A 24,179-nucleotide genomic window follows, 5' to 3' on the forward strand; every position below is an offset into this window, starting at 1 on the left:
GAGTCTAATATGCATAGAGTTTATTTAAGTACTTAAGTTCTACAGTCAGAACGCAGTTTACTAGTGATTTTAACTTGCAGTTAGATGTCTACAAGAAATGTCTAAAATTCAATAGTTTCAGTACAATGTACACCCAAAGCCAGACCAGGCAATACCAAGACTCTTGGTTAGTTCAAGAAGGTTCATATGCAAGTAGAAAATTATATCCCATTCTTTAGTAAAAGGGACCATTACACTACTAAAGGTGCACAGTTTGGAATAAAAACATTAGTCAATGAATTTTTACTGAATTCTTTTGAGTAAGACTCCTGTTATTTCCATTGCTTTCAGTGCTACATGCACTTGAAGTACTTTTTTCCCCAAAAAGCATCCCATTTGTTTTCAACTCCAGATACCTAGGACTGTAAGGGTATCAATTTGACAGCTTCATTTTTTGCAATGCAGGTTTGAAATAAGTTTAAACCACATCCTTTGTAGAAAGTCTTTAGTATACACTTGCCTGCACTGTGCATCTTTAACATGTAATAAGCTATTAGACACACTGACCTCGTTACATTTTTATTATTGCCATGTACTGTATTTTGCTAGCTTCATCACTGCCTTAGTAAAATTTTGTTTACAAGGACACAGTCATCAAGGTAAACAGACACAAACGTGCATCTCTCCCTAAACTTATACTTAATAAAGCAATTTATTTTGCACATACAGTGGTAACCAAGTATTCTTTTTCTCTGTGTAGAATTCTTAGACCAGTTATGTTTTCTCAGAAGATTAACAATAATTTTGCACCTGAAAGCTGGTAAATCCATCATGTAAAAATAGTAGTACGCAATGGAATTTTTCCAAAGATCTTTTCATTTTGTTCCCTGTTTTAACAAAAAGTCCCAAACCAGTAGTCTAAAATAACCCTTTGAGTTCTAAGTTTCAGAAATCCCAGGGCATTGTCACTGAAGGCAATATTCTCCTCCAACTGCTGAGAAAACATGCTGTATGCCTGCCGATCCAAGTGAGTGCCCGTTTATTACAGAAGGTATGTCTTAAGGCACTCAAAGGGTTAATTATGTTTCTTTTTAAGCATAATAAGGCTCCCCATCCAAATAGTTTCTTGTTAATTGTGTATCACTTCATAGAAAGTAGCAGCAAGACAGTGCCTTCATTACTGGATGGCACAAAGCCATGTTATGTTTAAGTTACTTAAACACGATATGGCAGTTAAAGTGTGGTTCTACTCTAGAAAAAAAAAAAACAAAGGGAGGAATTCAGAAGCAGTCATTAAACATTTCTGTAATTTTTGCTTAGCATTGTCTCCACGACAAAGCTGTTAATCTTAAAATAATGCTTGCCCTGGGACCCGAATGTTAAAAATGACCCACGAAAAGATTCTGTACTTAAGATATACCCGTTCATCCAGCTTAAATACCGTGCTCCTGAAAAGCATGAGAAGCTGGAAGGAAGCATCAGCTTATTCCACTAAGCAGACAGAGTTGTCAATGTGCCCATCACTCCTTTATACAGTATTATTTTTGAAGAGTAGAACTGCACTTTTATAGGAGAATGTAATAGAAAAGACATTTTATTTCTAACTAGTTGTGCTTAACTCTAAGAAGCTGGTAACATTTAGGAAAACAGCTATTTATATTCATTACTTGTTAATGAAGCATTTCTAAAAGTTCTCAACATACCACATATATATATGCAAATATATATATATTTAAACTTAAATTCAGAATGCAGAAATACCTAAAGAAACCACGCTTTACAGTATCAAAATTATAAATCCAAATGTAAGCACACATATTTAAAGACACCATACCTTCTGCTGAAATGAGCTCATCTTACATCTTAGCCCTTAGAGCAGCATGTACAAAATACGCTGTCCTAGTGTTTTACCTTTACCCCCCGCAACTCTTACTCAGCAATTTTGTACGCTATACTGTAGCATGGTACGATGAAATCCCTACCATTCCAGCAATAAAGTCATCAAAACAGCTTACACCATATTTGTCCACTGTAAACCACTGTAAATAGCAAAATAAACCTATAAACTGATGAAATGCTTTAAAATTAAAAGCAAAAAACAAGTGATCCTTTGCACAGGTTTACTTCTACATCCTATTCTTTGAAGATTTTCTCTGACCAATACTACAAAGAAGCTGCCCATTTATCCAGAATATTAATGTAAATGTTTCCCTAATACTGCATGGAACAGCAGCTTGATAATATTTAACAGAATGGAAAGCTCCGACCCATTGAGCTCATTCTACAAAAAGCTTTTAATATGAAAGGCCAATTTTAAGCAGTTTCGTTATCAAAATAAAGCCATTCACAGGCAGATGTTTGATTTTGGTAAATAAACCAAGTATACTTTTGTTACTTATCTTTACACAAAGCTTTACCAAAAATTTGATAGATACAGCAAATTGAATGTTTAAGAGACTTACATTATCAAAGGAAGGAAAAAAATTAACCAGCTTTTAAAAATTAAGATAAATACTATGACATCAGTTCTGGTATAAGTTATTTAGCTAAGCTAGCATGCTCATTGTCAGCAAGAAGGCAGAAGCAGAAGAGAGGTAAAAAAAAGGGGAATGGCTGAGAGCCTGTATGTGAAAAGAGATTCAAGTATAGGCCTGAGGTGACAAGGAAACGGGAAAGGAGAAAAAAAGCCAACGTTAACAGAGAAAAGGAAGGGCACAGCCAAAAGAAACAAACTGAACCCATACCAGTGCTTTGAGTATGGTGGCCATAAGTTAGGTACGCGATTAAGCTGCACAGCATTTTGCAATGGAGTGAAATATTTTCCTAGTGTTTTTACAGACAAAGCCAGTATTAAAATAAATTTCCAGAACTGCTGGTTTATCTTTTAAGCCAGGAATACAGACTTCATTGAAAAGCCTTTCAAAGCCATTCCCATTTATGGGCCCCAATTAGAGAACAATGAAAAAGAACACAACCCCCCTAAAGATTAGTGTTTAACAAACAGGCTTAACAGTGGTTTTAAGTAGCAAGATATTTTAGGGCCAGTTATTAGCAGCCCTGACACAGTGGGAACTTAAGACTGGCCCTGCTGACTTCAGATCTACACCTACTTTTAGGCTCCTCTTTTTTAAAATAGCATTGTAGGTACAGACCCCATGTTTTGCCTGTAATCCAATTCCATAAGCATCCCAAACTCTCTGCCTCCTTGCTACCAGTCTAAAATTCCTGACACAAAATTCTATTCCTTGGCAAAATTACTGACTTCGAGTTATTACACTATATCAATGTATGCATTGCATGACTTTTAACAGGTCTTGAGTGCTTTCTGCCCTCGCCACATTCTTGGTTGTGTCCCTTCCAGGAAGAAGCCTGACCTTTGATGTTCATTCTTTACAGCCTTTCGCTACAGAAGTTTTACCTCTGCTGCACTTCCATCCAGCCATTACATCCTTTTCTTCATTCTTAAAGCTAAAGTGCCTGAACATTATAGTCTTAGACATAACACTCTAACACTTCAGAATTACGGGGGACAGAATAAAATGGCAGTCAAACTGAAAACCTATTAATTCTTTTAGATATCAAGAAACCTACATTCACCCAGTCTAAAGTTGCTCTCTGCATTTAGGCCTTTTTTTTTTTTTTTAAATTACTGTTTTTAATAAAATTAACCATCTTTAAACTTGTCCCTGTTCAGTTTCATTGGTAAACTGCAGTGCACAATTACAGCCCCATTTTTGTTTTGTTAGTCAAAGTATTCCTCTAATGCAAACAACACTATCAACCTGAGAGAGTCTGTGTCTCCTCTCTGGTGAAAGGGTTGGTTATTTATTGTATACTGAATTAATCCTTAAGCTTAGAAACTTTTGTCTTAGCTCCCTTATTATTATTTTTTGAACACTAAGTAATTATTGCCTCTTGATGTCCAGATAGTTTTGGAAATTATCAGTTTAATAACTAATGGCTAAAATCAGGACAGGTTTATGTTATGGCAAGTGAGTCATGCTGTCCCCTAAAATTCAGTATATGGACAGATTAAATAAAAGATCCAGTCTGTGGAAAAGGAATATGCAGCATCATTCTTCTGTGCCCTTTACTGTAAGGTAGTAACAAAACCAGACAGAAAATGGTAGAAACAAAGGTCAACACACTGCAAAGTTTCAGCTGTCAGCGTTTACTCCAGTTCCCCCTCTCTGAAAATCTTAAAGGAAAAGCAAATGACAACATGATCTCATTCATTGGTGCTAGTTTTATATCAGATACCCAAACCACTTAGAATATTCTATTTCTAACAAGACTTTTTAGTACAGAGATACGGTAAATATGTAGGAGCATATTATGTGCTCCAGCACGGATGGCTATCTTTAACACGGTGCAAAGCTATCTGGTGTCAATAGATACAGGGAGCTACATTTTCTCTAAGTTCTACTGAAAAGTTCATCTTCATTTACACTCTAGGTCAAGAAATTGCATTTTAAACTGGACTGCTTTCAAAGATGCAACACTACTGTAACTGTTCAACCCGTTAGTAACTAGTCTAATCTTTTACTTGCAGTAAATTTATCAATTAACTGCACAGTTACTAGAAATATCTGTTTTAAGTTTTCATTTTATATTTAGCCCAAAATATTTCCTATTACTTCACACATACTACTCCAAATAAGAAAAAGTACTTGCAAAAGATACTTATCTATCAGTTATTGTCAACATCTCTAGCTTAGAAGGAAACACCTAATCAGATGTTTGGCTATTATTGTGTAATTTAAAACACATTTCTACCAAAACCAACCCCAAAACATCAGTGCATTTACTTTAAATAATTATTAACATGTACTGAACAAATGAGTTTACTCCCCATATTCATGGTGTTAATTTAGAAAGGAGACTAAAAGTGGTTAAGAAATTTTCCCTAAGAAATGGCTAGTTTTCTTTTTCAAACTCCCGATTGCTACAACTCAGCTTTTGTGGGAAAGTTTGCTTTTTTCTAGACGACACTTGACAAGCTGGTTGCAGTCTCCTTATCCTTCAAGCATTCCATCAGAGCTGTATCATAACAGCAGTGGTAATTCAGTAGTAACTGCATTCATGTCCACTGAAAGGTAACAGTCCTACCATCAGTTCTTTAAGCCAAGGTTTTAGCGTCAGAAAAGGCTTCCCTCACTGTTTTGATCTATTAGTTAAGGTGGAGTATATAACTGTATAGCAGAATACCCTCAGTAACACATAACCTCATGTTTTAGCACCGAAGGAGATATCCATCCTACAGAATGCGAGCTCTGAATTTGTAATCAATATGTACGAGGCATGACGAAAAGTGTTACAAGTATAAAAAGTATAATATGAACTTGAATTTCACATTTAAAAGCTTGGGGTTTAGGCAGAAAAATATGGTCTTATATGTCATTCACCACAACAGGGCTATTTTTATAAACCACAGCTGTTTTCAATTAACATCAAATTCACTGTTTAAAACAGCCAGAATTAGCATAAAAGAGGCTGGCATACATATGTCTTCGGGGAATTTGTAAAAGCACCACTAAAAAAACCCAAAACACCTTTCTCATCTTCTAAAATTGTGATCTACTAAAGAGATCTTTTAACTTCCCCCCTATACACACATATATAAAAACATACACACAGAATTAAATACATATACACATGAATTGCTATCAGTTCCTGTTCCAAAGTGATAAGATATTCACTAGCGTTCTCCTTATTTACTCACACTCCTAGTATGAGACTAAATTAAAAGAAAAAAAAAATATCCAGTTCCAATCACTTCCTAAACAAGATTTTGAGAACATGAAGGAGACAACTGTACATTTCATAAAAGTTCTTAAGAATTGGTCACTATAAACTGGAGGTAGTTTTGAAAAATGTTAGCTTGAATTAATTTATGAAATCAGAAGTAATGTTAATCTACAAAAGATTTTAAAAAAGTAAATACGCTCCTGTTAGGAAGATTGTTTCTGTATCATTGAACACGTTCTTTTGGGGAAAAAAAACCATAGCTTTTTGTTTCTGGTTGTTACCACTCAGCTTCAAGAGCAGGCCAAGACACATGCGCTTGGTGATCTTCCTCACTGAAAGTGTGCTGATGCTTCCTCAAGTTGTAACATGGACTGAATGCAGCTTCCCAGCCATTTCCAAGGTCTTTTTCTATTAAAACCAGTTTTTAGAGCTTCCTGTAAAGCATATTAATTCTAAAATAGTGCTTCTGAAACAGCATTGTACAGAAACTGCCCCTCAATTTACCTAAAGAGAGTTATGCTTTACTCCTGAAAACTGAGATGATAATCTGGATAAAAAAGATTAGTATGAGCTCTTCCTTTCAGTTTTATCAGTATAAAATTTCACGGGGTGGCTTTTATACTGTGTCACAGTCACATGGTCTCACATGTCCCAGAAAATACTTCTTTTGTAGATGTGTAGTGTAACAATGGCAACTGTCGAACCTTAGTAGTTTAAAATACAGAGGTTAAAAAAAGCTCAAAGAAAAATCTCTCTCAAAGATGCTGTTAAACTGACATTATTTAAAATACTAAAGCCGCTCTCTTTTCCTGCCCCATCTTAAGTAATTAATCAATTTATTCTTGCAAACAAGCATTCCACAGCAAGGGGGGGGGGGGGGAATTAAAAATCTCTCAGTATTTATAAACTATTATAAATGAAATTAATTTATGTCTTGAGTAACCCTGTAGCTACTTTTAGCAAACTTCCCATTGTTAATTTAAATTGTGTGCAACAGGAAAAAAGAGAAAAGAGATTTCTCATCTGCTTTTCTTGTTTTCCCTTCACAAAAAGGTAACATTCCAATATGTATATGATGTGCCATGTTCTAATAAAGTATATTTGGCTGGGAGGTCCCAGGGTGAAGTCTGTTGCCAGCAATGGACCCACTGGGAAGAGCAGATGTCTAGAAAACTAAATCAAATCCAAAGTGAAGTTTCGAATAACATCCAAAGCTCCTGCATCAAAGCCACATATATCCAACATGCCTCTGTCATCTGGATCTGCGATCGTAAAACCGTTTGAGGTCATTCCACAAACAATCAGTTTAGCAGGAATACCCATTTTCTAGAGGAAAGAGGGGAAAAAAAAATTCAGAACGCACATATACAGTAACTTAAACATGCCAGAGGACCAAGTTTTGCTATCCTGCTTGCATAAACCGCTGTCTGAATAGCCGTACTGATAGAAAGTAGACATGCCATAACCAGAACTGCAGACTCCTTGTTAATACTGTACTTAACCTGCAGAAGATATACTTAAATAAATGGAAATAATTACAGTGAGGTATATTAGCACAACTTTCCTGCAATAATAAGATTCATAATTTCAAATGCAAGGATTGCATTGGCTATTCTGCAGTTAATTTGGAGAGAAAACTTCCAATAAAGTAATCTAATAGACAAAAATGCACTCTTTGACTCCTAAGGCAAAGATTTCCAAACGTTGGTTGAACAACTACAACAATTGTGGCCTGGACAGTTCTGCTAGATGAGCTGAATTAGCAGGTTAGTAACCTGTAAGGTAAAGCAAGCAAGTGGCTGGAGGTCTAGAGTACAGGAACTTTTTCTTTAACGAACAAATTTAGGAATGTAAACTAATCTCAACTAAGAAAACTAAAACATGGTGGGCAAGTTAAAGATTTTTGGCATTAAGTTCAGCTGGGTGGACATGATAAGAAGATTAACGTCCATACATACATGCTTGCCAATATGTATTTTTTGTAGTTTAAAAAATAGTTCCTTTAAGACATAAAAGATTGCCCATATAAGAGTTTCTAATAGCAATATACTTGGAGAAGGTATTTTTCTTAGTTCTATTTTAAAATTACACAGCTACACAGCTTAGAGTAGCCCCTTTAAAACATCATGAGCTTTCTTCACAAGATACTATCACCCCATCTTACTGACACCTTCCCTGCAGGCTTATCTTCATTACTTCATTTAAACTTTGTGGTATCTAACTGCAGATATCAAAGTTTAATTTAATTCTGTGAGCCAAATTTAATTCTGTAAGAACAATAAAAAAAACCTTATTCAATCAAGTATATATAGAATGCAGAAATCCATATATTCCCTGAATACAAAACACATTTTCATTGATATTGCAGTACACTTAGCAGGGTAGAATAATCAACTGTTTAACAATTCAGCAGTTTTAAATACACGCAATTAGCGCAGTGTGTTCACTAATTCTGCCTAACTGCACAATGTATCAGGTTTTAACAATATATAATTATTTGCTGAAAAAAGCCACAACTACTTCAGTCTCTAGAACATTTTTAGAGCTGGTATTTATTTTGTACAGTATTCACCAACTATAAACAGTTCAGAAGCATATTTACCTCTCTGTACTCTCTAAGAGCAGTTGCAGGATGAGTATTTCCAGTGAAGGTCTCGTTATCAGTAAATACAATGAAGACATCAGCAGCTGTCTGAGTTTTTTGAGCCCATATCATTGGAAGGGAACAATCAGTAGTACCCACTGGAATCTTGCAAGAAAAAAAAAAAAATACATGCAATTAATACGGAAGTTAGTAAACCATGGAAAAATTACTTTTATGTAAGCTTCATGTTTTATCACACACAGAGGCTTCTTTGTTAAACAACAAGCCACTTACTCATTTCAGTTTTGTCCAGAGGTTTATTTGTTTGATTATTCTAATATTCTTTTCAAACTATCTCGTTGGGACCTAGCTGCCATTTTAAATTGCAATGTTTAATATCGAGCACTTGAAATAATTACACTTGCTGGACTTTAAATAAAAGAAAGAAAAAAAAATCCAGTGTTTTACTATACAGATACAAACTAAGAGTACTAGAGTTGATTAGGAAGAAAATACAATGTAACTACGGAGACATCTAAACTCTGACAGTAGCAACAGCTATTTCCGATATTTTTTTAAAATATTTTTTTTTTTTTTTTTTTTTTTACATACTTCATACATTTTCACTAATACTTGAGGTAACGTCATATCAGCCGTCACTGGGCAAGGGACCATTTCATGTGAAAAGGCAACGATATGGGAATCCTTCTCAGTACGTGCTACAACCTGATAAAGAGGAAGACAAAAATAATTCAGTTACATTATTCAGAATGTTTAACATCTGAATGAAGGCACTGCCCACCAAACACACAATATGACACATCCTTTTGTATTTAGGTCACCACAGCTCCTCATATGCACTAATGCTTCACTCTACACTTTATAAACATTCTGTAATACTGCTGGCAAATCAACTTTGCAAAAATCAGAACTAAACAACTGCTCTAATTATTGTAATTAAAGATACTTCAATATTTCTTCTCTTCCCTCTGACATACAACACTAAATATTTTTAAACACCAATGACAGTTCAACTCCTGTATAATACAAAAACACAACAAGCTTTAAAATAACAAATTGAGGGGAAAGTGACTGTGATACAAAGGCCGTATTGATAACTCAAATGCACACAACAATTACTGCAAAATTTCTTAACCCAATCTGTATCATTCCATTAATACTTCTGACAAAAATTGAAATGTATTTACAGCTAAGGTAAGTAAAAAGCAGCCTTGACCACTTGATTTATACTGGAAACCAACTTCTTCACATTGATCCTTCTGGATTTGGTTGCCAGTAGCTTTAAACATCTGGTCTACCAGTGAGGCAGAAGGTCACATATTCTGTATCAAAGAATATTTTCTTCTGATTCCTAAGCAGCTTTAGAGCACCTCTGCATCAAAAAGCGCAGCTCAAGCTGCAAATATTTATTAAAAAAAAAAACCAACAAACCCCCCCCCCAAAAAACCCCCCAAAAAAGGACTTTAAGGCCTCACCATGCACATAGCTGCTGCAACTGTGCTAGCATTGAGCACACTGCCCAAAACTTTTTGTGTCATCGATGCACTGACATCAACTGCAAGTACAAAGCGTTTTCCTGTTGGTTCAACTGTCTAAAACGAAAAAAAGAAAAAGAAAATAGGTACACATAATTAATACATTAATTTCCTCTTCAGTTTTCAACCCTAGAAGTGGAGCTTTTTATTTTTTCTGAGGTAACATTAGGAGAATAATATTGCCAAAAGCTGAATATGTCATGAAGTTCCAATTCTTTGTTTAATAAAATCCCAATTCCTAAGGTTTTTGTCATAAAGTTTCAGAATTGTTATCTACCCAACAACTTTTCTTCATCATTTCATAAGCTTTCAGAAAACAACAAATTGGAGAACTGTATTACCTTGAAAGTTTTGTAAAACGAGGCATCTAAAGCTTCTAAAATGTCTTCATCAGGACGCCACCAAAGCTTCCCTCTGCTTCCATGTCCAGCTTTATAGCTTTCTATTGCAACCAAAATATGGAATGGATGTATTCTGCCCTACAAGCAGAAGAAATCAACAGCAAGTTTTTGAAAATCAGAGCTCCTTAAAAAAAAGTAACAAACTGAAACTTAAAATAAGAACTTACTACAAAAATCTCTGGTTTAGTATATTGTTACTTTAAATTTGTTAACTTTTAAGAGTCCATGCAGTCTTTAAGGAGCTGCTGTACAAACTGATAGTTGTCAGTTACTGGTAATGAACCTAATTCCCTTTCCAGAATCCTGCAATGAATTCCAAATGTTATCTTATGCCATCACCAGAACTCTGGAGAAATTTCACAGCTCTATCTGTGATTGTCCAGTGCTATTTTCTGTCACAGGCTTCAAGTAAGAGAAAGTCCCCATCTTGCTGAAGAGAAAGGAGTCAAACCAGGAAAAGAACAAACTTAAAACTAGGTTTTTATCAAATACAGTAAAACTGGAGAAAGAAACTATTTTCAGAACACAGCATTCATTTTCTTCTTACAGTAAAGAAGACAGTCCAAACATTTTCTTTTTTTTTTTTTTTTCTCCTTTCCCTACATAAAACCAAATCAATGGCTGCTGCAAACTAAGTATTCTAAACCACACCTTTGATTTGCTGACTTATCAACATTTTATCTTTTTCCTCAAGGGGAGTTTCAGTCATTGATCACTACCAGCAGCACACCTACGCAAATCTGAATGCCTGCCTTCCTGTCTTTCTTCCATCAAGGTATTGTGCCACCACCTTTTCTCTCCCTTCTCCAGTGCCTCTGTAACTATGTATGATTAAAGAAGAAACCAGAAAAAGGGAAGACCAGTGATATGGGGAATAGAAAAGACCTACTGCTGTTCTTCACAGTTCAACTATGGTCTTGAAGAAGTTAAGTGTTCTGATTTTAGTCTCCCCAACTCACAAAACTACTTGTCTTCTCCATCTCGCATTACGTTCCTGGAAATTTTGATCTTCTTTCGGAGAAGCCTCTTTTTCCTTTTTATTTTCTTACCTCTGATGGGTAGTAAAGCAATCTGAAAGGAGAAAGTCTCCTTGTTCCATCTTCTTTTTCCTCACACCTATGCTAGTTTCTTCATTCACTTCCTAAGATCCTACACAAGCAAATTCCACTCACTTTTTAAGCTTGTATTGCTGATTCTAAATTACAAGACTCAGAAATAATGAATGAACCCAACTGGCAAAACTTGCCATAACCCTAATATAAAAAAATATCCTAGCTGTCAATATACTTAATTTGTAGAGAAGTTTTAGAAACACAGGGAAGGGGGGAGGAGCTGTCAAATAGGGAACTAATTCTTGGGAAAAAAAAAAAAAAAGAAAAAAAAAAAAAAGGGGCAGGTATTCCACTGCAGTTTTCTAAAAGAATAAACTATATCTTTCCTACAAAAAACATTCCTTTTATTTTGTAAAGAGGTTGCCTGAAGAAACACCGTTTAGGAAGAGATTAAAAACCACAAAGGCCGGCACTAATTATGACAAAGGTCTTACCTTTTTTAGCAGTTTCTCATTTCTCAGTCTTTCACATACTATTGCCACTTCTGAACCTCGCGGTTCAAGCACCGAATTTGCTGTCAGCTTTCCCAAATTTCTCAACAGCAGAGCAATGGACATCTCCTTCAGCAATGCCTTCCAAACCTATGATCAAAGAAAGAGAGAAAAGAAAAAAAAAAAAAGATGAGATTCCCAAGCTACAAGAACTGACATTTGTACATTACATAAGTGTATTTTAAAATAAACATACAAGTTATATGAAGATTTTCAATATTTTAGATCGGCTATTTTGGTAACTATCTTGAAAAGCAGCATAAGGGATATTTGTTATGGAAATCTAGACTCAAGACTCTGAAAAGTGTTACTCTAAAGAGAATACAAAGCTGATGTTTACCTACCTCTTTAGATTTCAGATGGTTTGTCAGGAGATGCTCTCTAACTAGACCATATTCCTCTACTAAATGAATAACTTCCAATTCATCTTTTGTGCGTTTTACTTTCTCCACAGCCTCCAGATACTTCAAGAGTTTTTCAGTCTCAGCAGAAACTGCTTTGTCTTTATAAGCCTCTTGGACATCTTTCCACCCTTTGGTAATGTATTTAGTGACTACAGCAATTCCTATTGAAAAGAAAAATATTTTCCAAGCAGGATTACCATCTTTACATTGGCATTTATCATTTTAGCAAGCAAATGACTTAGCAGGGTTCCTTCTCAGACCTGCCAACCAGCTATAGAAAAAGGTCAGCCACACACAGCTTAGAGCAGTAGTTTTAATCACTGTACTATTCCCTTAGAAGAAGCCTAACATATCTGAAACTAACAGATCTTCCCAAATAACAAGAAAGTGTTAATTCATCATTTGTAAGCAAATAGGAACAAACTGAGGGAATTGTATCACTTTATCTTCTCTTGATGTAAGGAAGAAAAAGAAGGAACAAACTCTGTTTACCTTGAAGATAAACAGGTCCATTTCTGATATGACCACTCACATTTTTAAGGTGCAGTTTACAGGATACTATCACCAAGAAATTATCAGTCTACAATGGTATTTGGGTTTCCAAAATAGCTCCACAGTAAAAGGTTTAAAACACAGTTATTTTCAGGTAAATAAAAATTTATTACCTTCACTGGCAGGTTTTAGGTGGGACAACCTCAGAAGATCTTTATGAGACCAACCACTTCTTTGTTTATATTTTGTAACTGCTAAAGCAACAGCCATGCCATTCTTCCCATTGTACCAATCTGCAACTGCTTTCCTCAGTGCACGGCCCCACATGCCACATTTCATGCCCTCCTTCAGATCTTTTTTAAACTGGATGAAAGTAAAGAGATGGGTTGGTACGCAACACACCTCAGGAACAGCTTTAAATGCCGCTTGTTTCGTTTTTGCATCAGAACACTGTGAGCAAATTGCAAGTGCAAAAAGCAGGGGCTCCTGTTTTGCTGCTCTGCCTTCTTGACTAAAAGTCTTTATTTCTTGAACAACTTCACCACCTCTACCCTCTTCAATCAGTCTTTTTAAAGCTTCCGCATTTTCAAAGCCCAGCTTCTGCTCCTTGATGCAGTAAGTACCACCTTCTGAGCCAAAACACAAGAAACGCTGCAGTCGAGTCATATCGGTGACATGCCACACATAACCACTGTCAGAGTTCGGCACCTGCTTTTCATCCAGGAGTTGCACTTGGGTTTCCTCGTCCTCCATTGTTTACACCTCAAAGAACTCTGCTGAAAGGATAATAAAGTTTATTAAGAGCTATTGTGAAAACTTGGCAACACTACTCTTTTATCACTACTTAGCAAACTAATCTTATCTATACACCTATCTGCCTTTGTAAATTTAAGAAAGAGTGTAATAACTTTCCTAATTTTTTACTTAATTTTTACAATAATTGTACTCTAAGAGTGTAATAACACATATCAATTAGCAGAAAAGAAAGAAACAAACAAAAATCTCTGAGCTACAACGGTGACAAATTTATTTCCTTAAAACAAACTAACTACTTAAAACCCAGTAAGTGGCACACAGAAAACGTATCTGGTGTGATGCCCTTTTGCTACTAATATATTACACCACTTTCTTAGGCAGATTTTTGGATTGCAAAACTCACATCTTGCCCTACTCTATTTTGCTGAAGAAATGGTAATGCTGACCAACTGAAGAAACATGATGCTAAAGAACTAAAATACCGGAAAACTGTTTAGTCAGATGACTTTGTGAGAGTTTGAATATGGTGGGTTTCAGTGAGGCTTAGACAAGATCTTTTTAACAACCAACAGTAGCTCAAGAAAAGATTCTATTTATTATTTGTATTTTTTTTATTTTATTATATTTTGTATTTATATATTTGTCCTCAAATAGTCTACTGTTTCAAGCGAGATCCAAGAAAACATGCAGACATAACAACAAATTCTGTACTGTTTCACATTTGAAGTTAAAAAGCAAAAACAGCACAAAAATTCACAATCTTTCAGGTCTTTACGATTTATACACTCTTGAGCTGCAAGACAGTTTGGCTGTAATATTTGTAGGCAACAACACTACCCCCTTGCTTGGAGAACACCTAGCATGGTAAAAAAACTGTAACAATTAAACTGAAATAAATGCAGATTAACTGAAATCAGCAGGGTAAGGACAAGAAAATTCATCATCAATACTATCTCCAAAGCATTAATATGACAACAATAAGTTCAGTTTTCTCAATTCACACTGAACAATTAAAAAAGCAATAAATAGCACCAAGAGGTCCATTGAAAGAAAAAAACAACCAACCAATAATCCGCTCTGTCAAACTGCATATAGATCTTAAAATATGCACACACTAAAATCTGAGCATGCAAAATGACACTTCAAAGAAATCCTCTTAACGACTTAAGTAGTGCAGATACCTACTTTTGACATGCTTGTTTGGATAGCCATTTTGCTTCATTTACCAGGATAAGGTAGCACAAATAAACGTCACTAATGCAGACAGATGGGGTTTTTCCGCCAGTTTAGGTAACTAGCACACTGATTTACAAACCACTTCTCTTACTTTTTCTTTGACACAGAATCTTCCTTTCTCTGCAAATGACTATAAGTGTGCCCTTGTCCTCCATTCTTGCCTATCTGCAGTGATGTGCTGTCTGCATCCAGAATTAAATTATAAATAATCATCAGTGCCCCCATTATATGCTGCCAAAATCACAAAAGTAGAAGCCGTATGTGGGCACCTGGTTTAAAAATGCAGGTTTCAGTTAAAACTTCACTAAGAAATACCTTTCATTGTATTATTCAGAGCACCAGGGCCCAGCTATTTTTCTTAGTACTTAAATATTCTAACCATGTTTCCTGCCAAACCCATTTAAATACACATCATGGTTGAGCTGACTTCTTCACTGACATCCGAGGCATCCAAATACACTGAAAATAACAAGGGTGGTATGCGCAATGCATGAATACCATACCAGTACATTTTAATGTCTAAATGCATTTTATGTCAGTGCAGTTCAATAAGCTTCATTAAACAGTACGTAACATTTCATAATAAACCTACACAACCCAAACAAAAAAAAAATAATCCTGAAATCATCGTCAGCATCCATTAGTTCCTTTATCAGCAAAAAATGGTATGTGGAAAGATACTGAAAAACACCATTATCTTGAAACAAAAATAAGGATGGGAAGCATAAAGGATCATGCATGAGTAATGAGATCTCCATATATATGAAATCCCGAGAGTAATTTCTTGTTTCGTCTTTCATACCCCTGCTATAATAAATATTACTACATTAAAATAAGACTAATTGGAACAACTCTTTTTCAGTATGGATTATCAAGACTTAAACTGAACTGGAAGGATCATGCCTTCAGTTAAAGCATTTCCTATCTCACTTTGCTGATTATATTAAGAAATACCAACACTACTTTGAATATTAGATTTTTTTCTGACATTTTTCCACTTGCACAGGTTCCATCTGATATTCCATTTTAATTTTCACTTGGAGATTCTCACTCGTCTTCACATGCTTAGTTTTATAGTCACTAATACAAATTACCTACCACTCTTACCACCACTCTGAGTGGGAACAAAACTTAAATGAAATAATTATAACATTCCTAAAATTACAAATAACATTTATCTAGTTTGAAATCTAGATTTATCAGTATTTCCATCAAAGGGATCATTCTGAAAGGCAAACAGTTCAGTACTTCATTGGTACACGTGAATATGCAGTGTAATGTCAACTGTGTCATATTAAAGAAGCTTAGAGCTAACCATCAGAGAAAAAAATTCTCCTACTGCACTTCTCTATCAAACCATATAACAAACCTAACTTACACATGTTAATAGTGGATAATTTTTACATTTAGTGTTGTATGGACTCATTGCACTGAAAAGAGGTATGTGCTAGAACCCACAGGCTTCTGACAAAACACCGGTGTTAAAAGACAGGAGCACCCATAGCCTTCTGACACAAACATGTTATTTTAAAAGATAGATGTTGTAAATGTACACTTCTAGTTATTCTAAAGCTTAGCTCTTTAATTTGCCTTCTTAGGAATTATGATAAACTACAAAAACAGGTGCTGTTCCGATTTCCACCTTTTGCAAAGCTTCATCTTCACTCAGACCTCAAAGTCTTCTTTCTCAGATAAGAACACAGTACTTCACCGTGGAATGAATTACCTGCAGTCCTTACCCCATTAAAAATGCCTACGACAAGTCTTCTGAAACCTTTATTATTGTTACTACTGCCTTCTGATAAGCATTCTAGGATGTAAACCAGACTTATCTCAAATGGCTTATTGCTGCCTCAGAGATTTAAAGAGAGCTTCAAACCAACTCTATGAACTGTAAATTCTTTAAAATACATTTATACTTTAAAAATTGCCCTTGAGAACTGCAACAGCTGATGCAAACCAGTAATTTCACTACCAAACAGCAACACTAGAAGTATCAAACTTAAACTTCACTAAGACCTACTGGAAAAGCACTTATTCAGTGCTGAACTATTTAAATCACATTGGCCATTTCTAACTCCTGTTTTGTATTTTAACCTCACAAGTTCCCAAAGCTATTCCCTCCCTCTAACCAGTCCCTCTTCTCTGCCCAGACCTCAAGCTTAATTTCTGCTTTAACACCTGTATAACATGGACAGCTTTCACCCTTGCAAATGGGTAAATGCAAATACACACTTAACATATGCTTTACCATAACCCTACTCTTCATCTGCTGAGCTGCAGCAGTGAACTTGAATTTCAAACACTCATGGAGGATTCATCAATTATGTTCTGGCTCCATAAGCATTTCCAGTCTCTCAGCTACTTGAATGCAAACACAATGTGAAAAAGCTTTAAAGTCACAGACTAGATACTCTATAATGAAAATTGCTGAACTAAAATTCACAGTTGCTCAACCATTATTAATGAGAGAACACTAAGCCAATTTGGGTTTATATTCCAAACAGCATACAAATTAATCTAAAAGTAAAATTTGGCTTTGACTGGTCTGAAACAGCCTACACAACAATTTCATCTTGATTGGTAAGTCAGTATCTTTATGTTGCTGTACCATAACATGATAGTTTTCTAACTTAACCTCTGTTATTTCCTATGACTTTTACAATCCAGACCTACTTTTCTTAAGAAAAGTCTTAGAAGTTTCGGTTACATATTAAAAAACATACAAAATGCACAAAGCTTTAACAGAACTACAGGTTCTAGCTTAAGTCCTTAAATTTAACTGCTACATTACCCATGACAAATCAAGCTTTGTAGTGAAAACACATGGAATTAAACTCTAAGTTTAGATATTTTATGAAAAAAAGTGCATTGACATTGTAAGGACAGCACTTCGAGTTGCCTTCAAATACTTCATCATAGACGCTTTGCTCTGCGAGAAACTGCATTCTCCCACTCAGCTCTCAAAATTTTGTACAAGCATCAGACCAATGACTGCGAAGAACGTCTTGTAGGCCACCGAGCAGAGACTAGACCATCGTGCCCAGCTGCAGCAGAACAGCCCCGCAGCACAGCAGGGCCCTGACAGCAACCCCGGCCCCGCACTCCCGCACACGGGGTCTGCAGGCGCGCAGGGATGCCGGGGCACCTTCCAGGCCCCGAGCGGCACGGTGGCAGCACCGAACACACCGGCCTGCACACGCCTGCCCGAGAAACGCTACCACAGTGTGCTGAGAAGTCTGTCTGCTTAAAAACCGAACTGCCCGGAGGGCCAGGGGCGCTGAGCGGGCGGAACCGAGCGGGGCGGGGCGCAGCCGAGGGGGCCCCGCCCACCGCGCGCCCGTCCGCAGCGCCCGCCAGGCCGCGCCGCCCCGCCCCCCCCGGCGCCCCTTAATCCCCCCGGCGCCCAGTGGCCATTTACAACGCCAGCCCCCGCCACCCGCACCGGGCCCGCCCGCGGCCCCCGGCCGGCGGAGGGCGGCAGCCCGCACCCGCGGCGGGGCCAGGCCGGCCCCCCCGCCCACAGCGCTGCCCGGGCGGCGCGACTTGCCTGCGAGGCGCGGGCCGGGGCGGGCCGCGGGGCAGGGCCTGCGCGGCAGGGCCTGCGCGGCCTCCGGCACCGAGCGGCGGCGCGGCCGCAGGGAGCGGCGGGGCCGCCCGGCGATGGCGGGGGGAGGGCAGGCGGGGCGGCGGCGGAGCCGGCTCCAGGCGCGGCGAGCAAGCAGGGCGGCTCCGGCTCCAGCCGCCAGCGGCTCCGCGTCTCCCCCAGCCCCGCCCCGCCGGCGCCCTGACAGCATCGCCGGGACCCGGATGGGGCCGCGCCCACTGCCCTCCGCGCCCGCACGCCGGTGCCCGGATGAAGCCGCGCCGCCGACCCGGCACCGCTGCCTGCCGCGCCGCGGGGAGGGGTGCGGGCAGGAGGGCCTTCCCGCCGCCGCCTTTCGGGAGCGGGGCCGCAAGGCGGAGGTGCGGCCCCTCCGCGGCCGGGGCGGTGCTGCCGGCGGCTGCCCCGGATCCAGTCCCCGCCGCCGCTTCCTGCTCCCGCCCCGCCTCACCATAGAGATGACAGGCGCGGCGTGGGCCGCGGGGCCTGCCGGGAAGGGAGCGGCGTGCTTCGGCCTCGCAGCGTAACCGGCCGGCGGCGGCGCCGAGCCTGAGGGAGCGCGCGGGCCGCCGCCATGTCGGGAGGCAGCAGCGCTGGCGAGTGGTGCCTCATGGAGAGCGACCCGGGTGTCTTCACGGAGCTTATCAAGGGCTTCGGTGAGGGAGGAGCGAGTGGGGCCGGGCGGGCGGGACTCCGGGGCCGCGGCTCCGCCGGTGGTTGCGGCCGTCCCCGCGCGGGTGCCGGCCCGGCCCGCTGCCTGGCTCCCCGCTGGGCTGGGCTGGGCTGAACGCGGCCGGGTGGGGAAGGGGCCGCGGCGGCGGTGGGGAGGCTGGGGCCGGGGACCGGCGCCCCGCCAGCTCCCACAGCAGCGCCCTGCCCGCGCTCCCGCACCCCAGCGGCAGCTGGGCGGGAGCCAGCGCCGTCCCTTGTGACCTCTGCGCCGCTGCTCCGGCTGCGCCCGCCGCTCCCCGCTGGCCGCGCCGCCCCGCCTGAGGGGAGCGGGGAGTGCCGGGCGGCGCGGTCGGGTCCCTCCCGCCGCTCGGGGCGGGCGTGCGGCGCTGCCGGCCCTCGGTGAGCACGTGGGGGGGGCGGCGTGCGCAGGGGGCTGAGCGCGGTGCGCCGTGTGGCCGCTGGCGCGGCGGCCGAGACCGAGCTGAGCCGTGGTGCTGGGCGGGGGGCCGGGCGGCCTGCGGGGGCGCTGCTCGGGCTGTTAGACTGTAAGCGTTGTGTTGAACGGCGTTTCATGTCTTTGGCGTTAGTGTGGTTATGCGGTTATCACGACAGATAAGTCTCCACAGGATTTTGGCCAAAGCAGCAGAACGATTTTATTCTAGGTTACATTGATCTGTCATTTCTGTGACGCCTTTTTCTCCCAAGTGAAGTCCAGGCACGCTTCCCCTTTTGCGTTTTGATTTAGCTTGTAGATCCATCTTCCACACACTAAGCGTTTGAACTTTTCAGTTTCTGTATTACACAAATGTCTTGCTTGAGTGTGTAGTTTACAGTGTTTTCAGTTTATTACCATGGGTCTCTTGCTGAAGACAGATGTTTGAAGTCCAGCTTTAGACCAGCTGGTGTCTTTAAAATGGTATTACTTTCAGTGGAGCAAAGGATGTGAGGTGACCAAAGGCACGTTGATCTCCTTTGCTTCCTTTAAATGCAGCTGTGTTACAAAGACAACATCACCACGCACAGGATAAATACTTTCTCTTGAACTGCATTGTTGGGGGTTTTAATGAAAATGCATTAAAGCCTGTGAATAGACACTTCCGTAACCTGGGTGTGCAAGTTGTAAATGTTCCCATCGTTCTTTCATTTGTCTGTCTTTATGGCTGCATCCCTTTTAAATGGGCTAGATGAAGAAACCTCTATTTTTCCTTGTTACAGGTTGTAGAGGAGCACAAGTTGAAGAAATATGGAGTTTGGAACCAGAGAACTTTGAAAAATTGAAGTAAGGCGCATCTCTCATCTGCATGGTTTTTATTCACGTTTCTCTGAAGTCACTGAAATAATGTGTACTAAACTCAGGTGGTTTTTTGGTGGCATTTAGTTTGGGTTTTGTTTTTCTTCAGTTTCCGCAGAAGCTCACTAGGACTTTGATGTAATTGAGTACCTAGCAATTAAAGTTACTTTTTATTAATGCCTTGGTACTTAAGCTAGCTTTTCTTGTTTTGAAAAGAGATGCTAGTAGCAGCTAATGTGAAAATAGATTTCTAATGATTTGGTCATTGGCTTGTATTACATTCTTTGCCGTATTCTTTGAGAAACCTCTGTTCCTTGCTTTATCTTTCTCCCTCACATTACATGATACTGCATCTGTTGCGTTAAATTAATTTACTGTACTATGTACTTTTGTAACTAGTTTTTCCTGCAGAACCACTTCCATATGTAGGTGAAGGCAAATAGTCTTGTTATAACTGACAGTGATATATGGAACAGTTCTGCCCTCATTAGGCAATATTAATTATCTTACCATTTTTGTCCATGATGCATTAAGTGTTATCTGTATTCACATAACAGATTTTCAGAGAGAAATGTTGTCTAACCCAGAACATACTCTATTCCTGTGTGGATATCCTACACTTGTGTAATTACATTTTCTGAAAGATTAGCAATCATTACAGAAGGCATAGTTTTAGAGTTTATGTCTGACTGAAGATATTTGACAATGACACCTGAATGGCGGAAATGTTACTTGAGAAGTGGTTTATTTGCTGCCTGCACTGTGTATTTCATATGATACTTCATCAGAACATTACCTGTTGCTTTCATAAAGTAACAGCTTTGCTTGCTTGTACTGTCAGATGTATATCTTCCTAGTTTTGAGTGATAGCCAGCTTCCATCCTTCCCATGCACATGTACAAGTACAATATTTTGACGTAAATACTAAGAGTTAAAGGATATAATAGCCTGTAGCATTTTTCAAATTCCCTCATTGGACCCACTGCTTAAAAAGACATCTTGGACTTCTGGTCAGAGTTTAGGAAAAGTTTCTTACGCGGTTCGGTGGTATGTTTACCTTTTGTAGATAAACTGTTGTGGCATCTTTGTGGCAGTGACCTTAAATTCAAGTTGATTGATAAGTAAGTTTTTGCTTTTATGTAGCCACAGATTTTGTAAGAACTGTTTCCTTTACTAATAATTTTTTGTTTTGTGGAAATACTAAATACAGTGTAATGTGCAGTAAAAGCTGTTTAATATGCAAGACAGGCAGTCTGAAAAGCAAAACACAATTTTAGTAGAAAACTGGTTTTCTCTTACTTCTCAGAGAGATAACTCAAAGCATTAAGTTTCACAAAAGCTTCGCTTAGTATATTTAATTTATGCCTAAAAGGATTACCAAAACTTTAGTTCCAGCCGTTGTATATGATTGACACATGTTTTGATAGCTGCTTATCACTAGCAAATTCAAATGAATGTTGTATGACAGTAATAGTTAAAGTAACCAAAAAAGGGGTCCTGACTTATAAAAGTTACTACGTGTCAGTTTAGACTGGGATTATTTAACATATGCAGAAAGAACCCTGAAGTATGTTCTGCCTAATTAAGAGACCACATTTGAAAATTTCAGTGCAAATTCCCTGTGTTTACAAAGAAATTACTGTACCAGCATACAGTTAAATTGTAGCAGGGATTTCTGGCTTTGATACTTTTCCTAAGTACATGTGACTTTTTTTTTTTTTTTTCCTATCAATTTTATTTTTTAGGCCAGTGCACGGATTAATTTTCCTCTTCAAGTGGCAGCCTGGAGAGGAACCAGCAGGTTCTGTTGTTCAGGATTCTAGACTGGATACAATATTTTTTGCTAAACAGGTATGGCAAGTTCAGTATCTTTCCTTAGATATGTCATGAAGCGTAGCTTTCAGTACTGAAAAATAAATGATCTCTTTGTTCATATGTACACAAAAATTAAGATTTTTACAAGGTGAAAAAAAACTTAACAGATTCCGTGAGAGAGGGAACTGTGTATTAAAAGATGATTAACAAAGTAAATCAGATTGATTTCTCAAGTCAGACAAAAATATCATCAGTTATGGAAGAGTAAAGCTCTTACTTACTTGTCAGCCATCTCCTATAAGAGTAACTAACTCTTCTGTGCAATAAAGAATTACTTCTCAGCAGAAAGCAAATGTGTTTGGTTTTGGTTTGTTTGTTTGTTTTTTTGAAACCACTTTCAACAAATTCTAAGAAGAAATGTTCATTTTGGTCCACTCTTTATTTCTTGTGTTTCTCAAATGCTCTGCAGCCAGGACAGTGTAACTCTGGAATACTTTAAGAGTTTGCAGACCATTTTGTCATGGGAGTTTTAAGTATTTAAATCAGAAGGGTGAGTTTAAATTAGAAATTACAGGAAAAATTGTTATTGTTAATGCAATCTGTGCGTTTTATTAGATACCAAGTAGTACTAAAATTTTGTTTTAGCTTTGACAGGCTGCTGTATGTTTGTTTGCAAGCAAGAAAAACAAGAGAAAGTAATCAGAGTGAAAGTAGGAGTACTTAATAGATGTTTTTAGCTCTTTTTCAAGACCTGCTTCGCAAACGATAAATGTAACAGTACAACCTGTGTTAAGTCTACATGTATTAATTTGCCCTTTGATATGAATGCTTTCTAATTATTAGGTTTTCTGTGAAAACTGACACATTAGACTGGTTGGTTTGAGGATTTTTTGTTGGGTTTTTTCTTTTTTTCTTTTTCTCTGCCCCACCCTCCACCCCCAATGCTGAAGTGTTTTGTATGTAAATTTAGGGCTATAAAGTAGTCTTGACACACTTCCAGCTAAAAGTTTAGGAATACGCAAAACAATGGAAACATTAGGTGCCTCTGTAGCTCTCCTGGCTACTCTGTACACGTGCTTCTGTTGCGCAGGTAATAATCTTGAATTTGTTCCTTTTATAGTCACCTTACTGTTTCATGCTATTGTAGATGACTTTATTCCTTTTTTTGGGGGTACTGTTTTCTTCATTCTTTACCTACTGCAACTTTGAGTCCTCCGAGCAGTGTCCCCCATTCTTACAATACAGTGATCAGCAGTATTTTGCCAAATGGCTTTATAGCTTAATAGATCTGACAGATGCTGGTTTAGGTTGTGATTTCTACCTAATCAAACATACTGTTACTGAACATTAGGCTGTGGCTACAAAATAGCCTTGATGCAAAGAACCTCAGGGAAAAGCCTTGATAAAACTCTCAAAGGGTAGTTCTGTGGCAAGAGGAAATTGCTCTGATGTGAATGTAGACAGTTTTTTTAAAGACGAAGGCAGATGTACCCTCAGTCAAGGGATTTCATCTATCTTGTTTCCTGTGAGTAGATGAAGTTCTTCCATAACTGCTGTTCTTATGTATGCTGAAAAGTTTCCAAACATTTGTCTGCTTGCGTCACTACTTCTGCCTTTTTTTTTCCCCCCTCCCCACTTGTTTTTTGAAGCATGACACTGTGTTTAAAAACAAGAAGCTAAGAGGAGCTGCTTTGAGTTTTAAGTTGGGTTTGCAGAATGTACGTCGGAAAATTTGGATAATATTAGACTTGCTGACAAAAACAGAAAATTAAAGGCTAACAATAAAAAGTTGTCTTTATTTTGTAGCTTGCTTTGAAATATTCATGTATTACTGTTTTCTTAAGTTTGAAACTTATGTGGAGATGTAGGAACTTTCTAATCTTCCTCCTCCTTCATCTGCTGCTTTTAAGGAAGATGTCTATGACTGACTCTCAAGAATTCATTAATTTTAGCATGGAAAGCAATTTCTAGAAGTGTTCGCTATTTTAAAATAGCAGTACTTAGTTATGCCACTTGATGGCATGAAATATATGTTTCA

The 24,179-nt window shown here is 38.8% G+C and overlaps 2 protein-coding genes across 10 annotated transcripts in view; one reads left to right on the plus strand and one right to left on the minus strand.

The window, feature by feature from the left end:
• On the minus strand, positions 1 to 18,935 carry RO60 (Ro60, Y RNA binding protein). Of its 6 annotated transcripts, none has more exons than XM_056355950.1 (9): positions 18,815 to 18,935; positions 12,941 to 13,543; positions 12,216 to 12,436; positions 11,815 to 11,961; positions 10,209 to 10,346; positions 9,808 to 9,924; positions 8,924 to 9,037; positions 8,330 to 8,476; positions 1 to 7,053 (listed from the first exon to the last, which is right to left on the minus strand). In XM_056355950.1, the coding sequence occupies exons 2-9, from the start codon at positions 13,518 to 13,520 to the stop codon at positions 6,901 to 6,903; spliced, it is 1,617 nt and encodes a 538-aa protein (XP_056211925.1). In that variant the 5' UTR covers positions 13,521 to 13,543; positions 18,815 to 18,935; the 3' UTR covers positions 1 to 6,900. The 6 variants fall into 6 exon arrangements, 5 of the variants coding, with proteins under 5 accessions (XP_056211925.1, XP_056211926.1, XP_056211924.1 ...); XM_056355951.1 differs by having other exon boundaries at positions 12,941 to 13,540; positions 18,815 to 18,829; XM_056355949.1 differs by lacking the exon at positions 18,815 to 18,935 and adding an exon at positions 18,310 to 18,463.
• Positions 18,885 to 24,179, plus strand: part of UCHL5 (ubiquitin C-terminal hydrolase L5) — a 19,491-nt gene continuing 14,196 nt past the window's right edge. For 3 of the 4 annotated variants that reach the window (XM_056355956.1, XM_056355957.1, XM_056355958.1), the window contains exons 1-3: positions 18,885 to 19,019; positions 20,251 to 20,314; positions 22,072 to 22,177. In XM_056355956.1, coding sequence (XP_056211931.1) covers positions 18,938 to 19,019; positions 20,251 to 20,314; positions 22,072 to 22,177 — 252 coding nt within the window. In that variant the 5' untranslated portion in view covers positions 18,885 to 18,937. Of the gene's footprint in view, positions 19,020 to 20,250; positions 20,315 to 22,071; positions 22,178 to 24,179 lie in introns of those variants that run through there. The other variant, XM_056355959.1, reaches the window with a different exon arrangement.

The sequence above is a fragment of the Falco biarmicus genome, chromosome 11 (genome assembly GCF_023638135.1).
Source record: "Falco biarmicus isolate bFalBia1 chromosome 11, bFalBia1.pri, whole genome shotgun sequence".
NCBI lineage: Eukaryota > Metazoa > Chordata > Aves > Falconiformes > Falconidae > Falco > Falco biarmicus.